The 21763-nt window shown below is 46.6% G+C and overlaps 1 protein-coding gene across 1 annotated transcript in view; it reads left to right on the top strand.

The window, feature by feature from the left end:
• The first annotated feature begins 7598 nt into the window (after window positions 1-7598).
• MAN2B2 (mannosidase alpha class 2B member 2) overlaps window positions 7599-21763 on the top strand; it is a 103650-nt gene continuing 89485 nt past the window's right edge. Inside the window, exons 1-3 of the mRNA XM_068277135.1 lie at window positions 7599-7789; window positions 17762-17908; window positions 18874-18979. Of these exons, the coding sequence (XP_068133236.1) occupies window positions 7637-7789; window positions 17762-17908; window positions 18874-18979 (406 nt within the window). The 5' untranslated portion in view covers window positions 7599-7636. The remainder of the gene's footprint in view (window positions 7790-17761; window positions 17909-18873; window positions 18980-21763) is intronic.

Raw genomic sequence — 21763 nt, 5'->3', positions numbered from 1 at the left:
GCTGCAGAGATGATCTGAAGGATTTAGAAGTTCGTCTGTCATTAAAGTCAATGGGTCTTGCCGCAAACAATTGTTTTCACAATAAAATTCGCGAACCAAAAATCATGTTCATCCATCCCTTCTAGGGACTCAACTGTACCAATGATCTGCTGTGTCCCACCAAGTCAATGCTTGCTGAGTGAAGCTTTGGTTTCAAAGAGTTTTATTGGGGTGCATCAAAAGTTTAACATTGTTCAAATTATATACCTCACAAATGGGGGTCAGTGCAATCAGTTATAACTAGCAAATAACAGTAATATCCTTATAGAAGATCAGGTAATTACACATCATAGTATCTGAGACACAGAATCGTAAAAGAGGCGCTTGTTCTGCATTATATAAACAAAACGTGAGCTATATGCTGAGTGAACCTTTAAAGAGAACCCGAGGTGGGTTTGAAGAATATTATCTGTATACTGAGGCTGGATCTGCCTATACAGCCCAGCCTCTGTTGCTATCCCAAACCCCCCCTAAGGTCCCCCTGCACTCTGCAATCCCTCATAAATCACAGCCACGCTGCTGACAAACAGCTTGTCAGAGCTGGCTGTGTTTATCTCTATAGTGTCAGTCTGCTGCTCTCCCCGCCTCCTGCTGAACTCCAGTCCCCGCCTGCATCCCTTCCTTCCCTGCTGATTGGAGGGAAGGGACGGGGGCAGGGACCGGAGCTATGCAGGAGGCGGGGGAGCAGCTGAGACTGACATTACAGATGTAAACACAGCCTCACAGCATGGCTGTGATTTATGAGGGATTGCAGAGTGCAGGGGGACCTTAGTGGGGTTTGGGATAGCAACAGAGGCTGGGCTGTATAGGCAGATCCAGCCTCTGTATGCAGATAACATTCTTTAAACACACCTCGGGTTCTCTTTAAGACATCTGAAAAGGTGTTCTGAGATGTAGAACAAACACCACTGCAAAGGATTAAGGGCTCGTTCACACCTAAAATCACTAACCACTACCGATTTGCGGTAGCGTTTTCCATGGGTGATTTTTCCACAATTTGACTAATTTGCGTTTTTGGAGTGATCGCGATTAGCGATTCTATATATAGTAATGGCAATCAATCCAAAAATCGCCGGAAAAATGCTGCATGTAACACATTTGTGATTACCGATAATTGCAGAACGCCTGTAATTATCACAAATCGCTAAAATAGCACTAGCGTTTTTAAAAAATGCTAGCGCTTTAGCGATTAGTGGGAATCGTGTGAACGAGCCCTAAAGTGTACCTGTAGTGAAAAAGGGCCTAAAATGGCTACTTATCTAGGTAGAAGGAAGCCTCTGGATAATACAGAGACTTCCCCCTCTCACTCCTCGCTGTTCCAGCACCAACACCATCCGAAGCTCGTTAGCAAGGACTTGTCGACAAGGCTGGATTTATATTTTTTGCACCTCTAGGCCAAGTATGTTGTTGCTCACCTTCCATGTGCAGCAGCTCCCCTCCAATACCATGTGCAGCCCCCTCTTCCCTGTGCTACATCCATGTACAGCAGCCCCTCTCTCTCATCTACAGCTCCCTTGGGCATCAGTTTCCCCTTTTCATGTGTTGCTCCCCATTTTCAGCCTCCTCTTTCATATGTAGCATCCCTTATTTCATGGTTAGGCGCCCAAGGCCCGGGCCTTTGTAACCTTTCCAGAAATCCGGCCCTGTTTGTTGATGGAGTTCAGCCGCACTGTGCAGGCACTGACAGTTCACATCTGCAGAGTAGCATGGACCTGAATGGGCTAGGCTTTTCTTATGAGCCTATGTGTTGGCTCCGTGCTACTGCTTTGGGTGTAACCAAAGTAACCAAGTAACCAATCACTGAGGACACAAACAAGCATTGGAGGACTATGCATGGGAGGAGGGGCACAGGACAGACATTAAAAAAAAAATCTGTAGCTCGCCTCTATATTTATGGTAATTTTATAATGAAAGTGGACTTTCTCTGTAATCTCCAGTTTATGAACCAGCTCAGGAAATATAGCCAGGGCAGGATTTCTGGAAAGGCCATAAAGGCCCGCGCCTTGGGCGCTGCAGCCTGAGAGGGAACTTGAACATTAACTAGGGGTTGCTACGTATGAAAGAGGAGGCTGAAAATGGGGAAAAACACATTAAAACGGGAAACTGATGCCAACGAGGCTGTTCATGAAAGAGAGGGGCTGCTGTACATGGATGATTAACTTGGAAGAGGGGGCTACACATGGAATGGGAGGGGTGCTGCTGCACATTAAAGGGGAGTCACAACATACTCGGCCTAGGGGCATATAAAGTATAAATCCAGCCTTGAGTATATCACAACTACAAGCAGCTAATTGCCTGCTCCGAACCTTCATTTTTCTCATACCAGCCTGTTAATGAGCAGGCAACAGAATGTGGCATTTCTTAATATGTCTTTCTGGGCTGAAGCTCTGATATGAAATCCTTATTGCTTTGTGTCTGTGGGACACCCTTCATTATTATTAACTTTCTCAGGATAAGCCTGAACCTCTGTGGATCTGGGGAATGGACTCTTAGAAGGTTCCCAGCATGCACAGCTAGGATAGCCAGAGCAGAGCGTTTGCTAAGTATTCACCACACTTGTTTGCAGCTTTCAGACGGGACCAGATGTCACCATGACAGCATCACGCAGTGTCTGCAGATTTATCCTCTGCACTTCCATGATGCAAAGCTCTTGTTTTACCACATCATGGGGGAAACATTGCTTTCTTATGTGTTTGGAAAATGTTGTCTAATTACCTTTAGGCTAGGTTCACAGTGGGACGTTGCGTTGTGATGCGATGTTAAAGTCGCAATGCAACATTAAAACGCAACAAAAAAGTGGTAATGCATATTAACGCTGCATTACTGTCGCATTAGGTAGGTACAGTGAAGCATACAGGCAATGAAAAGTATGCTTTCCTGTAACTGGTAACGTGTGCATTTAGAGGTAACACTCTGCAGCAGTGCATTACCATAAAGCTTCACATTACAATGTGACGCTAACATTGCACTGTGAACGTCGCAAAGACTTCTTATTGCAGTGCGGTAAGCTGCGTTATAAGACTTTATAACTCAGCGCCACAATGGCCTCAATTCACTAAGCTAATCTGCTGTCTTTAAAGAAAACCTGTACTGAAAATTAATAGTCAAAATAACCATATACAAGTCATACTTACCTCCTGTGTAGTCTACTCCTCAATCTCTTTCTCCTCTCCTGCGTCCTGTTTGTCCACTGTGATCAATGGAATGCTCCGTCCTCCATTTTGAAAATGGCCATTACCCCATAACAGCTTCCTGGTCAGCACACAGTTAAACTGTAATATCGCCCACTTGAGCCATAAGGAGACATGGACACATCAGTTCTCCTCTCCGCTGTAACTAACAGCAACTGATATATAACTGAGAGCAACTGATATATTTCAGTTCTGACAAAATATTGTCAGAACTGGAAGGGATCATTGTCAGAAGAAAATGGTGAGCTTCTGAGTGGAACTGATGGCAAGGTAACTATGTAATGTTCATTTGAAGTTACCTTATGTGTTAATTTTAAATAATTTTACTCAGTACAGGTTCCCTTTAATAATGTTTCTAGAGTTATCCCCATAGTGATGAGGCATGTCGTATTCAGGAAACATTTTACCTCAGGCAAACCTAAAGTTAACTCTTCTGATCTCTAAAGTTAACCCTTCAATCCTTAAAATAAATCTAAAAGAATTCTGAAAATAACGACAGAGGAGGTAACTGAACTACAAAGGAGGTAACTTCAGGAATGAAGAGATAAGATGACTCCCTCACTGTGTGGTGGGGAGTTATCTCTTGCCTTATCTCCAGCATGATCTTAGTGAATTGAGGCCAATGTCTGACTGTGAACCTAGCCTTAAGGTAGCCACAGGGCCGGGCCGAGGCATAGGCTGGAGAGGCTCCAGCCTCAGGGCGCAGAGTAGTAGGGGGCGCACAATTCATTCAGCTGTCATTTCTAATTGTGTTTGAAGCAGAAAGAAATAAGAAAAGGGGATACATAGCAGTGACTGCAAGCCATATAACTAGAGATTAAGGTGTTGGAGAGGTTGTGGGCCTTGTGGCCCTCTTAGTGTAATAGCAATCAGTGTGTGACGGCTGGGGTGGGAGGGATGGAGGGGCGCACTTTGGTGTCTCAGCCTTGGGTGCTGGAGGACCTTGTCCCAGCTCTGGGTAGCCATACACTGGTCGATTTGCCATCAGATTCGACCAACAGATAGATCCCTCTCTGATCGAATCTGATCAGAGAGGGATCGTATGGCTACCTTTACTGCAAACAGATTGTGAACCGATTTCAGCCTGAAACCGTTCACAATCTGTTGTGGTGGTGGTGGTGGTGCTGCCGACGCTCCCCCCGCCCGCATGCCCGCATACATTACCTGCTCCGCCGGCGCGACTCCAGTCCCCAGGTCTCCGCTGTCTTCTCCGCTCTGGTCTCCAGGTCCGGCATGCTTTACTTCTTCCTGCCCGGCAGGAAGTTTAAACAGTAGAGCGTCCTCTACTGTTTAAACTTCCTGCCGGGCAGGAGGAACTGAAGCATGCCGGAGACCAGCGCGGACACGGAGCAGCGGTGACCGGGGGTAGTCGCGCCGGCGGAGCAGGGAATCTATTGCGGCGGTTGTCGGGCACTCGAACACCGCTAGTGACGCGCTCCCTACCCGCGGGCGATCAACGGTAATTTTCCGCACGGAGCGATCGACGGGATGGGACGAAATGGAACGAAATTCGGCGTGTAGCGCGAACGATTGGCAGCAGATTCGATCCCAGTGATCGAATCTGCTGTCGAAACAGCGGCAAATCGGGCCAGTGTATGGCCAGCTTAAGTGTCACTTTGATTAACTGTGTTTTGAAGGAAACTCAGGGCATTGCCTCAGAGTTACAATGTTACATTACAGTTAGCTCCGCACATCATGTCATGGCCACAACCAGGTTGAGCCCAGAAAAATCTGGTCACTGTACACACACACACACACACGCACGCGCACACACGCACATATACTGTATATTGTGAACTTAACTTTAATAAACACCACTTTGTGTAGTATTTGGTGCCTGGAATTCAATATTTTGCTGCAAAGTTTAATCACCCGTTTACCTTCCTGTGCAGTCCATGACACCATCCACTCTCTGTCTCCGGGTCCCAAGTCTTCCAGCAGCCAGGTAGAGGTGACCTCATTTTTGTTTTTTGGGGGGAATTTTTTTTGTAATAAAACATTTGAATGACCTCATTTTTTTAAACCATGCTAGTCATGTCTACCGTCTATAATCTTCCTTTGTACTGTGTAGAAAAAAAGAAGATAAGCATTTAGAGCAAGGCAAAAACTTAAAGGACACCTGAAGGGAGAGGGATATGGAGGCTGCCATATTTATTTCCTTTTAAACAATACCAGTTACCTGGCAGCCCTGCTGATCCTCTGCCCCTAAAACTTTTAGCCATAGACCCTGAACAAGCATTCAGCAGATTAAACTCCCAATAGTGCCCAACCACTGCAGACAGATTTACAATAGATTTCAGAATGAAATAATTGCTCCAGCACCACTGTCCACCCAGTAATCAATAAATTACCATTGATGTCAAGTCGCTTTACTCCTGTATCCCTCATGCCCTTGCTCTCGAGGCTGTTAATTATCCTATGGCTCGGTACTCTTCCTTCTCTACAGACCTATGTGCCTTCATCGGGCTCGCCATTGAGTTTCTGCGCAGCCACAATTATTTTCTTTTCGATTCTGAGTTTTCCTTACAACGCTTGAGGGCTTCCATGGGGGCCACATTTTCCCCATCATTGGCCAATATTTATATGGGCTGGTGGAAAGAGTCTTTTTCCTGTTCAGCGATAAGAATAGCTTCTCAGATCGGGTGGTCTGGTATGGCAGATATATAGACGACTTGTTAGTCGTCTGGAATGGCGCCCCCGAGCAGGTACCTGGGTTTATTGATTTCCTTAACGACAATCCTCTTAACTTGTCATTTACCTTTCAGTGGGCTTCCAGTGAAATCAGTTATTTGGACATTCTTTTGAAGGGAGACTTACAGGTTCCCTTCAGTCCAAAACATATTGCAAACCCTGTAGCGGTAACTTCACTCTTAAGGCGAGTAGCTGCCATCCTGTACCACATACCGGTAATCACTGCCGCATGTAGTTACTTCACTATATGCATTGGTATTAAGGGGTACAGGTGCTTGGGGTGGTAATTCAAAAAGATGCCGGACTCAGGAGGAGGTCAGGAGTCACTCTAGCCTGTCAAGTGAGCCTGACACACTCATTACAGGCCCGGGTGGATACATTACATGGGGTGGACAGCGGCATAAAACTTCAGGGTGATGTCCGCTCTACCTTTTGCTAGGAACAGGGCTGGAACCAGGTGCCTCAATCACCAATAAAACGTATCTTGGAAGAAGTGGAGTTCCGCTCAACGTTCCGTATAGAATTGTAGCCTTTATTAAACACCAAGTAGAAAAGACACACAGCACTACATGTTCACTGACAAAAGATGCCAGACACAGGAGGAGGTCAGGAGTCACACTGGCAAGACAAGTGAGCCTGCCACACTCACCACAGGCTTGGGGGAGGGGGGGGGGGGTGTGTGGAGACAGAAGACATCAAGAAATCGAATGCTGTAACCGCCACACACTCGACTGAACTCTTTCTTTCAAGCCGTTTTTTCCCACATGCCAGATCGATTGTTTTGATCGATTCAGCCAGACCAATCTGGTGGCCATGTTGTGGCATCAATATCTTCCAGATTTATTCATAATGATTGAATTTGCTGGATATGGATGCCAAAAATCAAGTACGGGCACCTTTTTAAGTTGGTAAATACACTTATTCATAGTCAAGCTATAAATCAGAGAACAGTGATAGCTGTGCACATCTGTTATGGCCCATACTCTCGGGCTACAATTGTCACTGCAACATGCGACGCGCGCGTGTTGCAGTGATAGTTCGCCCGTGAGTATGAGGCGCAACACGGGCGCGCACCCCAAACTGTCGCTCGTCGCTGCTGTCGCCAGGCGATTGGCGCGGTCAATCGCCTAGCGACAGTTGCCACCGCAACTGTCGCTAGTCCGCGTGGGTATGCGGACTAGCGACAGCAACAAGCAGGGAATACCTTGAGCTTCCGGCGGGGGGAGGAACAACAGCGACAGCTTCCGCCGCATCAGTTGTTGCCAGGTCCCTCCGCTGTGTGTATGTGGAGGGACCTGGTGACAAGCTGTCGCCGGCCTGGCGCGCACACGCTCCCGTGTGCTAGCGACAGGACACAAATGTAGCCCGTGAGTATGGGCCATTACTTCCCCGTAGCAACTTTGGTTATTAGTGTAAAATGACCACATCCTGAGTTGCTTTCTTAATTTCTGTGTTAAAGCACAATAAAATACATCAAGGACTGCTATTGATAGTCTTGGTCTTGTATCTGGTCACAAACTGAATTATCACATATTAGCTGACCTAGCAGACATTTGCTAATCACTGACTAAAGTTATTCAGTCCTTCCTCCCTGTCAGTGTATTCTATTGCACATAATTGTCTACTAGGAAGTGACTATCAAGTGGTTAGGGAGGAGTTTGTCTCCTCCTGCGTGCCGTAGTCACTGGTCAGCTGCTTCCTAGTAGATACAATGAATGTTGCAGTTCTATAGTGTGTGTGCTGCAGCGATGTTGCAGCTCCTGCCTCTGCTGCTGTGCTATGGGGGGATTGTGGCTACTGCTGATCCAATCCAAGTGTTTGTCATCCCCCATAGTCACATGGATGTGGGCTGGGTGTACACAGTGCAGGTACTGTATACTGAATATATGTTTATGCTGTATAGTTTATTATCTCTGCATCATGGGAAATCGCACTTGCTCTGGATTTACTGCAAATACCCCCTTTTTTTAGGGAAGCAAATTTATATTTAATGTTGTTTTTTTAAGTTAGAGGGCTTTCTGATCTCCTTAGCCCCTTGTTCTAGGTCAACCTTTAGCTATCTGGGTACTCTGCTGCATAGTTTATTATACTTTATCAATATTTCCTTCCATACTCTGGGGATTACCCAAATATGACTGCCTAGCTGTTGTGGAACTATAAGTGTCATTGTGACAAAGTAGGATGGGACTTGTAGGTTTTTTGTTTTGTTAGCTAACCTTGCTAAAACCATAGTGCATATTTTGGCTCAGTAACTACACAAAAATATCCCACACACTTCCTGGTTGCAAATAACTTGACATTTCTTACGTTTGTTCTTGAAACAACCAAAAAAGGTTGTTTGCTATTGTTCAAACAACTGATAACATGCAGCTCAAGTCAATGCAACTGTTGGATTGACTTGAGCTGCATTTTATCAGTTGTTTTTTGGTTGTTTCAACAACAAAAGTTGTTTGATAATTGTGTATTTAAAAGATTTTTGTTGAGCGTGTGCACGAGGCTTTAGCTAGCCTCTCTGTATATTTCAGCTGAGAAGGTCTGATAATACTGTATGTGCCCTGGTTTATGTGGATAGAAGTGCTGTCTGATATTAAAGAAAAACTCGGATACAAGTTTTGTTTTAATATAAGTTGCGTATGCAGTAACGGTATTAAATGGATTCCAATCAGGCAGGTTCTGTTTTTTTGCGCTAGCTTTAACCAATTAGGGACCGACGCAGTACAAATCTACGTCGGGCAGGTGGCGCTGCGGTTCTGACCGGACGTAACTCTACCAGACGTAAGTATTCACCGCGCGTTCCCGCCGCTTTCTACCTGCCGCAATGTGCTGCCCTGCCATCTCTATGGCGGCAGAGCACTGTGAGCCGGGCAGGAGCCGTTTTCATTGGCTCCTGGCCCTGTCATTCCTGTAAGCCAATCCCATTGGCTTACATTGAGTGACAGGGTCAGGAGCCAATAAAAGCGGCTCCTGACCAGCATTGGCTCCTGACCAGCGCACAGCGCTCTGCCGTCATAGAGAGAGCAGCCTGCGGCGGGGACAGAGTGGCGTGACCGGCGGGAGTGACGGATTATTGCGGCGATTCGCCGGTATGCAGCGTTTTAGCGTACCAGCAGCCTCTGGTCCTTAAGGGGGCAGAGGCTGCTGGTACCGAAGTGGTTAAAGGATACCTGAAGTGACATGATGAGATAGATGTGTATGTACAGTGCCTAGCACACAAATAACTATGCTGTGTTCCTTTTTTTTTTTCCTTTCTCTGCCTGAAAGAGTTAAATGAGTCAGCTATGTAAGTGGCTGACTCAGTTCTGATTTATTATTTGTGTGCTAGGCACTGTACAAACACATGTCTATCTCATCTTATTCCTGCCCTGGTGGTCCCAGTGATCGAGGCTCCACCAGGGCAGACTGCAGCCCTACCTTTGTGCACCCAAACACACTGATCTGCCCACCCCCCAGACCCATGTTTGCACCCAATCACCCATCAATCACCCCCTTTCACTATCTGTCAATTTTTTAGTTTAGCTCCTAAACTGCCCCTGGGGGCTCCTGATCACCCCCCCCCACACACACACACCCTCAGATCCTCCCCAGACCCCCACCCCTGTGTACTGTATACATCTATTCTCCCCTGTAATCACCTATCAATCACCCCCTGTCACTAACACCTATCAGATCAGACCCTAACCTGCCCCTTGCGGGCACCTGATCACCCCCCCCCCACCCTCAGATCGCCCGCACACCCGCCCTCAGATTGCCTCCGAAGTGCATTGTTTACATCTGTTCTCCCTTCTAATCACCCATCAATCACTCCCCGTCACTATCTATCAACGCTATTTTTTAGGTTAGGTCCTAAACTGCCCCCTGGGGACTCCTGACCCCCCCCCCCCCCCCCCCGTGTACTGTATACATCTATTCTTCCCTGTAATCACTCACTAATCACCTGTCAATCACCCCCTGTCACCACCTGTCACTAACACCCATCAGATAAGACCCTAACCTGCCCCTTGCGGGCACCTGATCACCCGCCCACGCCCTCAGACCCCAGTGCATTTCTTGCATCTATTCTCCCCTCTATTCACACCCTGATCACCTATCAATCACCCCGTCACCCCCTGTCACCACCTGTCACTGCTACCCATCAGATCAGACCCTAAACTGCCCCTTGCGGGCACGCAAACACCCGCCCACACCCTCAGATCACCCTCAGACCCCGCCTGAACACCTCTCCAGTGCATCATTTACATCTGTTCTCTCTTCTAATCACCCATCAATAACCCCCTGTCACTGCTACCCATCATATCAGACCCTCATCTGCCCCTTTGCGGGCACCCAATCACCTGCCCACACCCTCGGATCGCCCTCAGACACCCCTCTCCCGATCACCTCCCCAGTGCATTGCTTGCATCTATTTCCCCCTCTAATTACACCTTGAGACACCCATCAATCACCTCCTGTCACCACCTGTTGCCCCCTAGCACACCTACCCATCAGATCAGGCCCTAATTTGCCCTGTGTGGGCTCCTGATCACTCGGCCAAACCCTCAGACCCCCTTCCGATCACCTCCCCAGTGCATTGATTGCATCTATTCTCCCCTCTAATCACCCCCTGAGACACCCATCAATCACCTCCTGTCACCCCCTAGCACTCCTATCCATCAGATCAGGCCCTAATCTGCCCCATGCGTGCTTCTGATCACCCGGCCAAACCCTCACCTGCCCCACCACAGTGACAGAATTTTTTTCTTCTGATCACTCCTGGTCTCTACGACTTAATTGTCGCTGAGACCAACAGTTATGCCACACAATACGCAACCGCCAATCCAAGAAGCTACCATGCCCAGCCTTTTCGGTGAAAACCACTCCCAAGTTTCCGAACGTAACATTTTTTGGGGCCTTCTCCTTAAGATGGGTCTAGTCAAAAAGAATGTATTGCGGTCTTATTGGTCTACGCACCCAATACATCACATGCCCATGTTCTCTGCTGCCATGTCCAGGTCACGATTTGAGAACATCCTGCGCTTCCTGCACTTCAGTGCCAATACAACCTGTCATCTAAGAGGCCACCCTGCTTATGACCGGTTCCACAAAATTCGGCCCCTCATAGACCACCTGTCATCAAAATTTGCAGATGCTTATACCCCTGAACAGGCATTTTGAGGCATTTGGTTTCCAGACTACTCTTCACGGTTTTGGGCCCCTAGCATGGGTATGTGTAAAAATACACCCCAAAATACATTATACTATTTCTCCTGAGTACGGCGATACCACGTGTGACACTTTTTTGCAGCCTAGGTGCGCTAAGGGGCCCAACGTCCTATTCACAGGTAATTTTGAGGCATTTGGTTTCTAGACTACTTCTCACGGTTTAGGGCCCCTAAAATGCCAGGGCAGTATAGGAACCCCACAAGTGACCCCATTTTAGAAAGAAGACACCCCAAGGTATTCTGTTAGGTGTATGGTGAGTTCATAGAAGATTTTATTTTTTGTCACAAGTTAGTGGAAAATGACAATAAAAATCAATTTCCGCTAACTTGTGACTAAAATTTAAAATCTTCTATGAACTCACCATACTCCTAATGGAATACCTTGGGGTGTCTTCTTTCTAAAATGGAGTCACTTGTCGGGTTCCAATACTGCCCTGGCATTTTAGGGGCCCTAAAGCGTGAGGAGTAGTCTAGAAACCAAATGCTTCAAAATGAACTGTTAAAATCCTAAAGGTACTCATAGGACGTTGGGCCCCTTAGCGCACCTAGGCTGCAAAAAAGTGTCACATGTGGAATCGCCATACTCAGGAGAAGTAGTATAATGTGTTTTGGGGTGTATTTTTACACATAACCATGCTGGGTGGGAGAAATGTGTGTGTGTGTGTGTGTGTGTGTGTGTGTGTGTGTGTGTGTGTGTGTGTGTGTGTGTGTGTGTGTGTGTGTGTGTGTGTGTGTGTGTGTGTGTGTGTGTGTGTGTGTAAAACAAAACAAAACAAAACAATCTAAAAATTGTAATTTACAGAGATATTTCTCCCACCCAGCATGGGTATGTGTAAAAATACACCACAAAAAACATTATACTAATTCTCCTGAGTATGGCGATACCACATGTGTGACACTTTTTTTGCAGCCTAGGTGCGCTAAGGGGCCCAACGTCCTATGAGCACCTTTAGGATTTTACAGGCGATTTTGAGACATTTGATTTCAAGACTACTCCTCACGGTTTAGGGTCCCTAAAATGCCAGGGCAGTATAGGAACCCCACAAATCACCCCATTTTAGAAAGAAGACACCCCAAGGTATTCCATTAGGAGTATGGTGAGCTCATAGAAGATTTTATTTTTTGTTAGAAGTTAGCGGAAAATGACACTTTGTGAAAAAAAAAAACAGTAAAAATTAGGGATGGGACGAATCCACAATTTCTTCGAATCCGGATCCGAATCTAAAAAGGTTCTCGAATATCTCGAACCTTTCGAATCCCGAATGTAACGAATCCTGCACATAAGAATTGTGCGATCCATGGTATAGTTGCCCGCAGTATAGGTACCCAGGCATAGGTAGCGAGGTAAAGGTGCCTTCAGTATAGCTAGCTAGGTATGGGTGCCTTCAATATTGGTAGCTTGCAGTATAGGTAGCAAGGTATAGGGGCCTTCAGTATAGGTAGCAAGGTATATGGGCCTTCAGTATAGGTAGCAAGGTATATGGGCCTTCAGTATAGGTAGCAGGGTATATGGGCCTTCAGTATAGGTAGCAGGGTATATGGGCCTTCAGTATAGGTAGCAGGGTATATGGGCCTTCAGTATAGGTAGGTAGCTAGGTACAGGGGCCTTCAGTATAGGTAGTAAGGTACATGTAGCTTCAGTATAGGTAGGTAGGTAAAGGGACCTTCAGTATAGGTAGCAGGGTATAAGGCCTTATGTATAGGTAGGTATGTAGGTAGGTAGGTAGAGGGGCCTTAAGGTAGGTAGTCTAGTGCCCCCCAGCAGCGTTAGGTAGTTTAGTGGCCCCCCAGCAGCATAGGTAGTTTAGTGTCCCACAGCAGCATAGGTAGTTTAGTGCCCCACAGCAGTATAGGTAGTTTAGTGCCCCACAGCAGTATAGGTAGTTTAGTGCCCCACAGCAGTATAGGTAGTTTAGTGCCCCACAGCAGCATAGGTAGTTTAGTGCCCCACAGCAGCATAGGTAGTTTAGTGCCCCCCAGCAGCATAGGTAGGTAGTTTAGTGCCCCCCAGCAGCATAGGTAGGTAGTTTAGTGCCCCCCAGCAGCATAGGTAGGTAGTTTAGTGCCCCCCAGCAGCATAGGTAGGTAGTTTAGTGCCCCCCAGCAGCATAGGTAGGTAGTTTAGTGCCCCCCAGCAGCATAGGTAGGTAGTTTAGTGCCCCCCAGCAGCATAGGTAGGTAGTTTAGTGCCCCCCAGCATAGGTAGTCTAGTGCCCCCCAGCATAGGTAGTTTAGTGGCCCCCACCTGCATAGGTAGTTAGTGGCGCATAGGTGGTTCAGTGCCTGAGCCCCCCCCCCGGCAGTCTAGTGCCCCCAGACCAGCGTAGGTACTCTTACTGCCCCCATACTGTACCTGTCTGTTGTTCTCTCTCCCTCAGTCCGTCCGTCCATCCGTCTTCAGTCTCAGCCAGGTCTTCTACGCGAGAGCGACGTCCACACCTCGGGCCTTCACTGAACTATAGGCGGGGCGGCGTCAACGTCATCACGCGGCGACGGAACGCGAGGTCGGCAGTGGTCGCGATGACGTGGCGGCGCTTCACACTGCGATGGAACGCGAGGTCGGCAGTGGTCGCGATGACGTGGCGGCGCATCACGCTGCGATGGAACGCGAGGTCGGCGGAGGTAGCGATGATGTCACAAGCGGCGCAGGTAATATATACACAGCGATCGCGGTGGCGAAACGTTGCGGCGGATGCGTCGGATTCGTATGCGCTAAAATGGCATAGGGATTTAAATCCACGAATCTCGAATCTTTCTTAAGATTCGAGGGATTCGTGGATTCGCCAGATTCGAGGTCCCATCCCTAGTAAAAATCTATTTCCGCTAACTTGTGACAAAAAATAAAATCTTCTATGAACTCACCATACTCCTAACAGAATACCTTGGGGTGTCTTCTTTCTAAAATGGGGTCACTCGTGGGGTTCCTATACTGCCCTGGCATTTTAAGGGCCCTAAAGCGTGAGGAGTAGTCTAGAAACCAAATGCCTCAAAATGACCTGTGAAATCCTAACGGTACTCATAGGACGTTGGGCCCCTTAGCGCACCTAGGCTACAAAAAAGTGTTACTGTAAATTACAATTTTTTTTTTTTATTTTTTTTTTTTACACCCAATTGTCCATTTACAGAGGTATTTCTCCCTCCCAGCATGGTTATGTGTAAAAATACACCCCAAAACACATTATACTACTACTCCTGAGTACGGCGATACCACATGTGTGACCCCTTTTTGCAGCCTAGGTGCACTAAGGGGCCCAACGTCCTATGAGCACCTTTAGGCTTTACAGGGGTACTTACAATTTAGCATCCCCCAAAATGCCAGGACAGTAAACACACCCCACAAATGACCTCATTTTGGAAAGTAGACACCGCAAGGTATTCAGAGAGGGGCATGGTGAGTCCGTGGCAGATTTCCTTTTTTTTTTTTTTTTTTTTTTTTGTCACAAGTTAGCAGAAATGGAAACTTTTTTTTTTGTTTGTTTGTTTGTTTCAAAGTGTCATTTTAACTTTCTAACTTGTGACAAAAAAATAAAATCTTCTTTGAACTCACCATGCCTCTTAGTGAATACTTTGGGATGTCTTCTTTCCAAAATGGGGTCATTTGGGGGGTATTTATACTATCCTGGAATTTTAGCACCTCATGAAACCTGACAGATGCTCAGAAAAGTCAGAGATGCTTCAAAATGGGAAAATTCACTTTTTGCACCATAGTTTGTAAACGCTATAACTTTTACCCAAACCAGTAAATATACACTTATTGGTTTTTTTTTTTTTTTTTTTTTTTTATCAAAGACATGTAGCACAATAAATTTGGACAAAATGTAGACATATGGCAATGGTAGGGATTAGATTGTGAGCTCCTTTGAGGGACAGTTAGTGAGAAGACTATATATATGTACAGCGCTGCGTAATATGTCGGCGCTATATAAATACTAAATAATAATAATAATATAGAAATTTTACTTTATTTGAAAAATGTCAGCACAGAAAGTTAAAAAAATCATTTTTTTTGACAAAATTCCTCTTTTTTTTTTTTTGATGAATATAATAAAAACTAAAAATCACAGCAGCAATCAAATGGCACCAAAAGAAAGCTGTATTAGGGCTCGTTTCCACTATCGCGAATCCGCATGCGTCCAACGCATGCGGATTCGCACATGGTATGCAAGTGGATGGGCCTGTTTCCACTGTTGCATTGGTGATGTGCGGTTTTTTTTGAGCTGTGAAAAAACGCACAAAAGAGCCAACGAATTGAGAGTGGAATGCATGCGAATCGCATGCAATGTATTTAATAGGGAAATCGCATGCGTTTGTTTACGCGATTACGCGTGCGATTCCGCATAGGAACCAATGTAAATTAACACAGGCAGTGACATGGTTAAAAACACATATAGCCTAACCTATGCGAAATCGCATGCGTAATCACGTAAAATAACGCGTAAAAAACGCACCTGCATGCGATTTCATCAGCGGTGGAATCCAGGCGATTCTGCACCGCAATAGTGGAAACGAGCCCTCAGTGACAAGAAGAGGAGGTAAAATTCATTTAGGTGGTAGGTTGCATGACCGAGCAATAAACCGTGAAAGCTGCAGTGGTTTGAATGGAAAAAAAGTGCCTGGTCCTTAAGGGGTAGAAAGACTGTGGTCCTCAAGTGGTTAAAGCAGAAGTATAAATTGCTAAAAAAGCAAACAGTTTCACTTACCTGGGGCTTCCCCAAGCCCCCAGCAGCCGTCCTGTCCCGGTCCTGCACGATCCTCCGTTCTCCCGCCGCCATCCAGTTTAGTTACCGTCGACTTGTAAGTCGACGGCAACTGCACCTGCGCGCCCCGGGCTATGCAAAGCTTTTTTTGCATTCCAGCCCGCAGTAGCGTCCTGCGCTATTGAACAGTCTCAAACTAAGTGGCATAACTACAGTGTCCGTGGGGGTCTGTTCCTCCCCTTTCTGCAGAGTAGTGCAGTGGAGCAGTTTAATATTTGCCTACTTCAGTGCTGCTTTGGGTCTCCTCTCATCTTCCCAGCAACCACATACGCTATAGTTCATACATCTGGCCTCTGAGGCATGTCACATGCTCAGGGAAAGGAGGTGTGGAAGCACAGAGGATGTGACTGCCAGGAAGAATTGAAGAGACACCACACATCGCTGGAGCAGGTAAATAACGCCCAGCTCTGTGTGAGTTGGGTTGGTAATGGTGTTTGGGGGGGGGGGGGGATAGGTGTTATACCAGCCACATGTGGATGGGGAGGGGTGGAGTTTGGGCTTCGGACCCCAGGAGCAGGACCCGTAATCCTTGTTGGGAGGGGGAACTCATTGGTCATTGTTGCTCCCTGCCTCAAACTGGCAATGTTTCAATCAGAAACACTGTCACCAGTGTGCTCTTGTAGACGGGAAGCCAGTGTGTTGTCCTCCTTTTTCTGCTTACAGTGATGTACATTTGAAGCTCTTGAGAGCCCCATAAAATGGCATGGCGGGCCGCAATCAGCCCACAGGCCTTGAGTTTGACAGATGTAAACCATTCTTTAATGCACACTTCAATTAAATCTGACATCATCTGTGTAGGAACATACTTGCTTAACCCTCTGGGCGATACAATTATATCGCCCAGGAGGTGGCGCAGCACTATTTTTTAAATTTTTTTATTTTTTAAATCATGTAGCGAGCCCAGGGCTCGCTACATGATAGCCGCAGCGCAGCGGCATCCCCCCACCCACTCCGATCGCCTTCGGCGATCAGAGTAAGCAGGAAATCCCGTTCAGAACGGGATTTCCTGCTGGGCTTCCCTGGTCGCCATGGCGACGGGGCGGGATGACGTCACCGACGTCATGGACGTCGTGACGTCGTAGGGAGTTCCGATCCACCCCTCAGCGCTGCCTGGCACTGATTGGCCAGGCTGCGCGAGGGGGGGGGGCTGCGCGGAACGGCGGGTAGCGGCGGATCGGCGGCGAGCGGCGGCGATCGGAAGTTACACGCAGCTAGCAAAGTGCTAGCTGCGTGTAACAAAAAAAAAATTATGCAAATCGGCCCAGCGGGGCCTGAGAAATCCTCCTGCGCGACATACCCCGAGCTCAGCTCGGGATTATCGCTCAGGAGGTTAAAACTGCATGTTCTCACTAGTATGTGTTTCTGCTGCCAGTTGTTTTCCAGCATAGGAGCTAACAGCTTATCGGTGATGTCTGCACTGTGCATGCACAGGGGAAATCACAGCTTTTTATTTTTTTTTTTTTTTGCTTTTTTTTTTTTGTTTTTGTTTTTTGTAGCCTGCCCTGCAGTCACCTGCCACCTGAGATTAGCCTTTAGCTCAACTGTCCCATATTTTTTTAAATTTGATTATTAATAAAACTGTCATTCAGTTTATCACCCACTCATTGGCATAGCTAAGGGGCTTTGACCTGCCTAGGACTGCCACAGTATTAGAAGTGCAAGTTGCATAGGGAAAGGTTTGTTAACGATCAGCACTATTCAAAGCATCTGTAGAAGTGATCATTACCATTGATTCCCGGGGCTCTTAATATGGTAACTGAATCATGGAAAGAGAAATGATTCAGACTTTAAAAATACTACTGAATGTGTTGCTTGGCGTTGTAACATAAAAGATAACGCACATTACAGGATGAGAGAGGATAAGGTCTGATATCTGTTTCCACAGGAAAGCATGCATGCCTATGCAGCCAATGTGTACACCAGCGTTGTGGAGGAGCTCATGAGAGAAAAGCATCGCAAGTTTATTGTGGTGGAACAAGAGTTCTTCCGCCTGTGGTGGGATACAGTAGCTGGAGAACTACAAAAGCAGCAGGTAAGTGTTTCGTGGGTCTTTTGGTTACATTCGTGGGTCTTTTGGTTACATTCGTGGGTCTTTTGGTTACATTCGTGGGCCTTTTGGTTACATTCGTGGGCCTTTTGGTTACATTCGTGGGCCTTTTGGTTACATTCGTGGGCCTTTTGGTTACATTCGTGGGCCTTTTGGTTACATAAGGACATGAGAGGGCCTATTGGTTACATTCGTGGGCCTTTTGGTTACATTCGTGGGCCTTTTGGTTACATTCGTGGGCCTTTTGGTTACATTCGTGGGCCTTTTGGTTACATTCGTGGGCCTTTTGGTTACATAAGGACATGAGAGGGCCTATTGGTTACATTCGTGGGCCTTTTGGCTACATACGTGGGCCTATTGGTTACATAAGGACATGAGAGGGCCTATTGGTTACATACGTGGGCCTATTGGTTACATAAGGACATGAGAGGGCCTATTGGTTACATACGTGGGCCTATTGGTTACATAAGGACATGAGAGGGCCTATTGGTTACATAAGGACATGAGAGGGCCTATTGGTTACATAAGGACATGAGAGGGCCTATTGGTTACATAAGGACATGAGAGGGCCTATTGGTTACATAAGGACATAAGAGGGCCTATTGGTTACATACGTAGGCCTATTGGTTACATGAGGACATAAGAAGGCCTATTGGTTAGGCTCTTTTATGATGAACGAGTGTACAATAGTGTGGGGCTGGGAAGGTGTGTACAATAGGGCTGTGACCTGCAGAAGGCGTTGCCTGTGCTAAATACATTTGTTTTTGTCTTATGAGACTGTCGTCAGAGGGAAGCCACTTCACCTTTTTCTTTTTTTATTATTAGTTCACATCTGGGCGCCTCTTTATCCTTATTGTTTCTCTAGAACAAGCACAAGTTCCTCAGCAGTGTATTTTACCCATCAGCTGTGTCTTTTTCTTCTTTGGCTAAAAGCTGTTTTTCCTTCTCAGGTTCATCAGTTGGTACAAGAGGGGCGACTAGAGTTCATCATTGGCGGACAGGTCATGCACGATGAAGCGGTCACCGCCATAGATGATCAGATTTTACAGCTAACTGGTAGGGTCTCATAACTGCTAAAGTGGAGTGGTTTATTATTATTATTATTATTATCATTATTGATTTACAAAGCACCAACATATCCCCTTGCCATGTGTACCACTGGCTGATTACCACTCTCCTCCTGTGATTGGGCTATTCCTATTCCACAAGTCTTGTGATTAGGGATAAGCAAGCCAATCTTTATAGAGACCCTGTAACAAAAAAGCCCTCTGGGGGATACTCGCCTCAGGAGGGGGAACCCTCAGGGTCCCAACGAGGCTTCTCTGTCCTCTGTAGCTTGGGGGAATCCAGCGCTGACTCCACCGAAACCTCTAAAAACACACGATTGGTTCGCACGATGGCCAGGGGCCCCGGACCTCCACCGAAACCTCCTCAACAAGCTTGACAAGTGGCACAATATTTACCTCCCATAATCCTGTGCAGGCGCAGTAGCGGCTCTTCGTTCTGGTTAAGGCGGAAACAGCCGAGGCCAATCATATCCGCTCTACTGCGCGGGCACAAGTCCTATGCGCCTGCGCTGTAGAGCTGATACTATCGGGCTCGGCTATTTTTGCTTTAGCCTGAACAAAGAGCCGCTAGTGCCCCTGTGCAGGATCGTGGTAGGGAAATATTTACCTCGCCGCTGTTAGGTAGGACGCAGCGCTGGATTGCCGGGACGAAAGGAGGACGGGGGAAGCCTCGTTAGGATCCAGAGGCTTCCCCCTCCCAAGGTAAGTATGCCCCAGATGTTTTTGTTTACGTTACAGGTTTTTTTTAACGCACAACTGAATTTTTACTTACTTGGGGCTACTTCCAGCCCCCCGTGGTTGGTAAGGTCCCTCGATGTCCATTCTCCCGCTGGCAGCTCCATAAGATGTGTGAATGGAATTCCAGTTGTACCAACTGTGCATGCTCAGTCCCTTCTGGATCACACCCCCGGGAGGTCTCCGGGAGCATTGTGCACATGCATGGTTCATTCTTTTGAGAACAGTTTATGCACAGAATGCTCCCGGCAATGGAAGCACGGACAGAACAGCGCATGCGCAATCAGCACAACTGGAGTCTGAGTCGCACATCTTATGGAGCTGCCAGCGGGAGGGTGGACGGGACGCAGAGGTACCTGACTGACTAAGGGGGGCTGGAAGAAGCCCCTGGTAAGTACAAATCAACAGGTTTCTAGCACAATTCAGGAGTGCTTTATGTTTGCATCTGGCAGTAAATCGGGCCATTTTTATCTTACTAGACTTTTTAGCGGAATTTCAGCATATTTTGCTTTAAAACTACAAACAAATCTTTTGCATTTTTGCGAATACCTCAGCAGATTTTTGGACTATTTGCAATGAAGCCAATGGTGCCATATGTCTGCGGTTAAAAGCAAAACCCCCATAATGGCATAAACTATGAAATATTTTGTTAAAGGGAACTTGAGGTGAGAGTGATATGAAGGCTGCCATATTTATTTCCTTGTAAATAATGCCAGTTGCCTGGCAACCCTGATGATCTTCTGGCATGAGTAGTGTCTAATGCTACGTATACACATGCGACAACGATCGTTCGTTGAGGACGACAAACGAACTTTTAATTGATGATAGAACGACCTAAGTAAAGTTAGTTTTAAAAGGTGTGTAACGATCTGATCGTTAGAACGAACGTTACACCACGTAAAGCAACTATTGCGCCTGCGCATAAAAATGTGAAGTTTCACGGAGAAATAGTGAAATGCGCATGTCAAGCCTAGTACGAACGACCGTTTCCAACGATGTACTACTTTTGCAAACGATCGTCGTTGGTTAAAATCCGCCGAGACAGAACTTTCTTTTGTAGCGATTTGGCTCGTTCGTCGTTTGCCTTAATAGTCGGTGGTTCGTTTTTTGTAACGATCGTCGTTTGTAACGATCGTTCCCCGATCTTTACCAACGACTATAGTCGCATGTGTGTACGCACCTCAAGTCAAAACCCTGGAACAAGCATATGGATAATCCAGTAAATCAGTCAGCTGAGTCAGAGTACCTGATCTGCTGCATGCTTGTTCAGGGGCTATGGCTTAAAGTATTAGAGGCAGAGGATCAGCAGGGCTGCCAAGCAACTAGTATTGTTTAAAAGGAAATAAATATGGCAGCCTCCATATCACTCTCACCTACGGTTCCATTTAAGCACTGTGGAAAGTGTCATTGCTATATAAAGGCACAATGATAATAATAATTGGAAAGACTGGTCAAGCCAACACCAGTCATCCAGAAATGACACAATGTAAACCGCTTCTGAATGGCTCAGAGTGCATACATATGAAATCGGCGCCGGTAGACTTGGGCGCAGGATCCAGCTGTTGTATAGCTGATCCTGCTTCTGCACAAGTCCGGGCCGTTTTAATTACTATTCCCCCTCCAGGCCGCCATGGATAGTGGGGGAATGATATAATTTGGCTTCCAGCGACCGCTGGAGCCTGAATTATTGTGTTTTTAAAAGCAACTTTTGTTACTCACTGAGCGTCGCTATAGCTGCAATTCCTATTACAGTCTATGGTGGTGCCGGCTGCGCCCAAATCTACCTGCGCTGAAAACTGCTGCTCTGCGTAGAGTGGTTTTGGGAAAGAAATTTTAGAAAAAAGCAGAATGAACTGCCCCAAACAACTCAATGGGTCATAGTATGCAAAAGTACCAATACCTTTTATTTAGCATCAGTATTAGAAATAGAATAAAATAGTAAAAAAAATAAATGGATCTTAAAAACTAGCCTGGTATTTTTTTGCGCATTAATATTGGCATCATTCTGTATCAACAAGTAAGTGGACCCTCACAGTTC

The sequence above is a fragment of the Hyperolius riggenbachi genome, chromosome 1, assembly GCF_040937935.1.
Source record: "Hyperolius riggenbachi isolate aHypRig1 chromosome 1, aHypRig1.pri, whole genome shotgun sequence".
In the NCBI taxonomy this organism is placed as follows: domain Eukaryota; kingdom Metazoa; phylum Chordata; class Amphibia; order Anura; family Hyperoliidae; genus Hyperolius; species Hyperolius riggenbachi.
The sequence above is the reverse complement of the archived record's forward strand: the minus strand, read 5'-3'. Positions and strand labels throughout refer to the sequence as shown.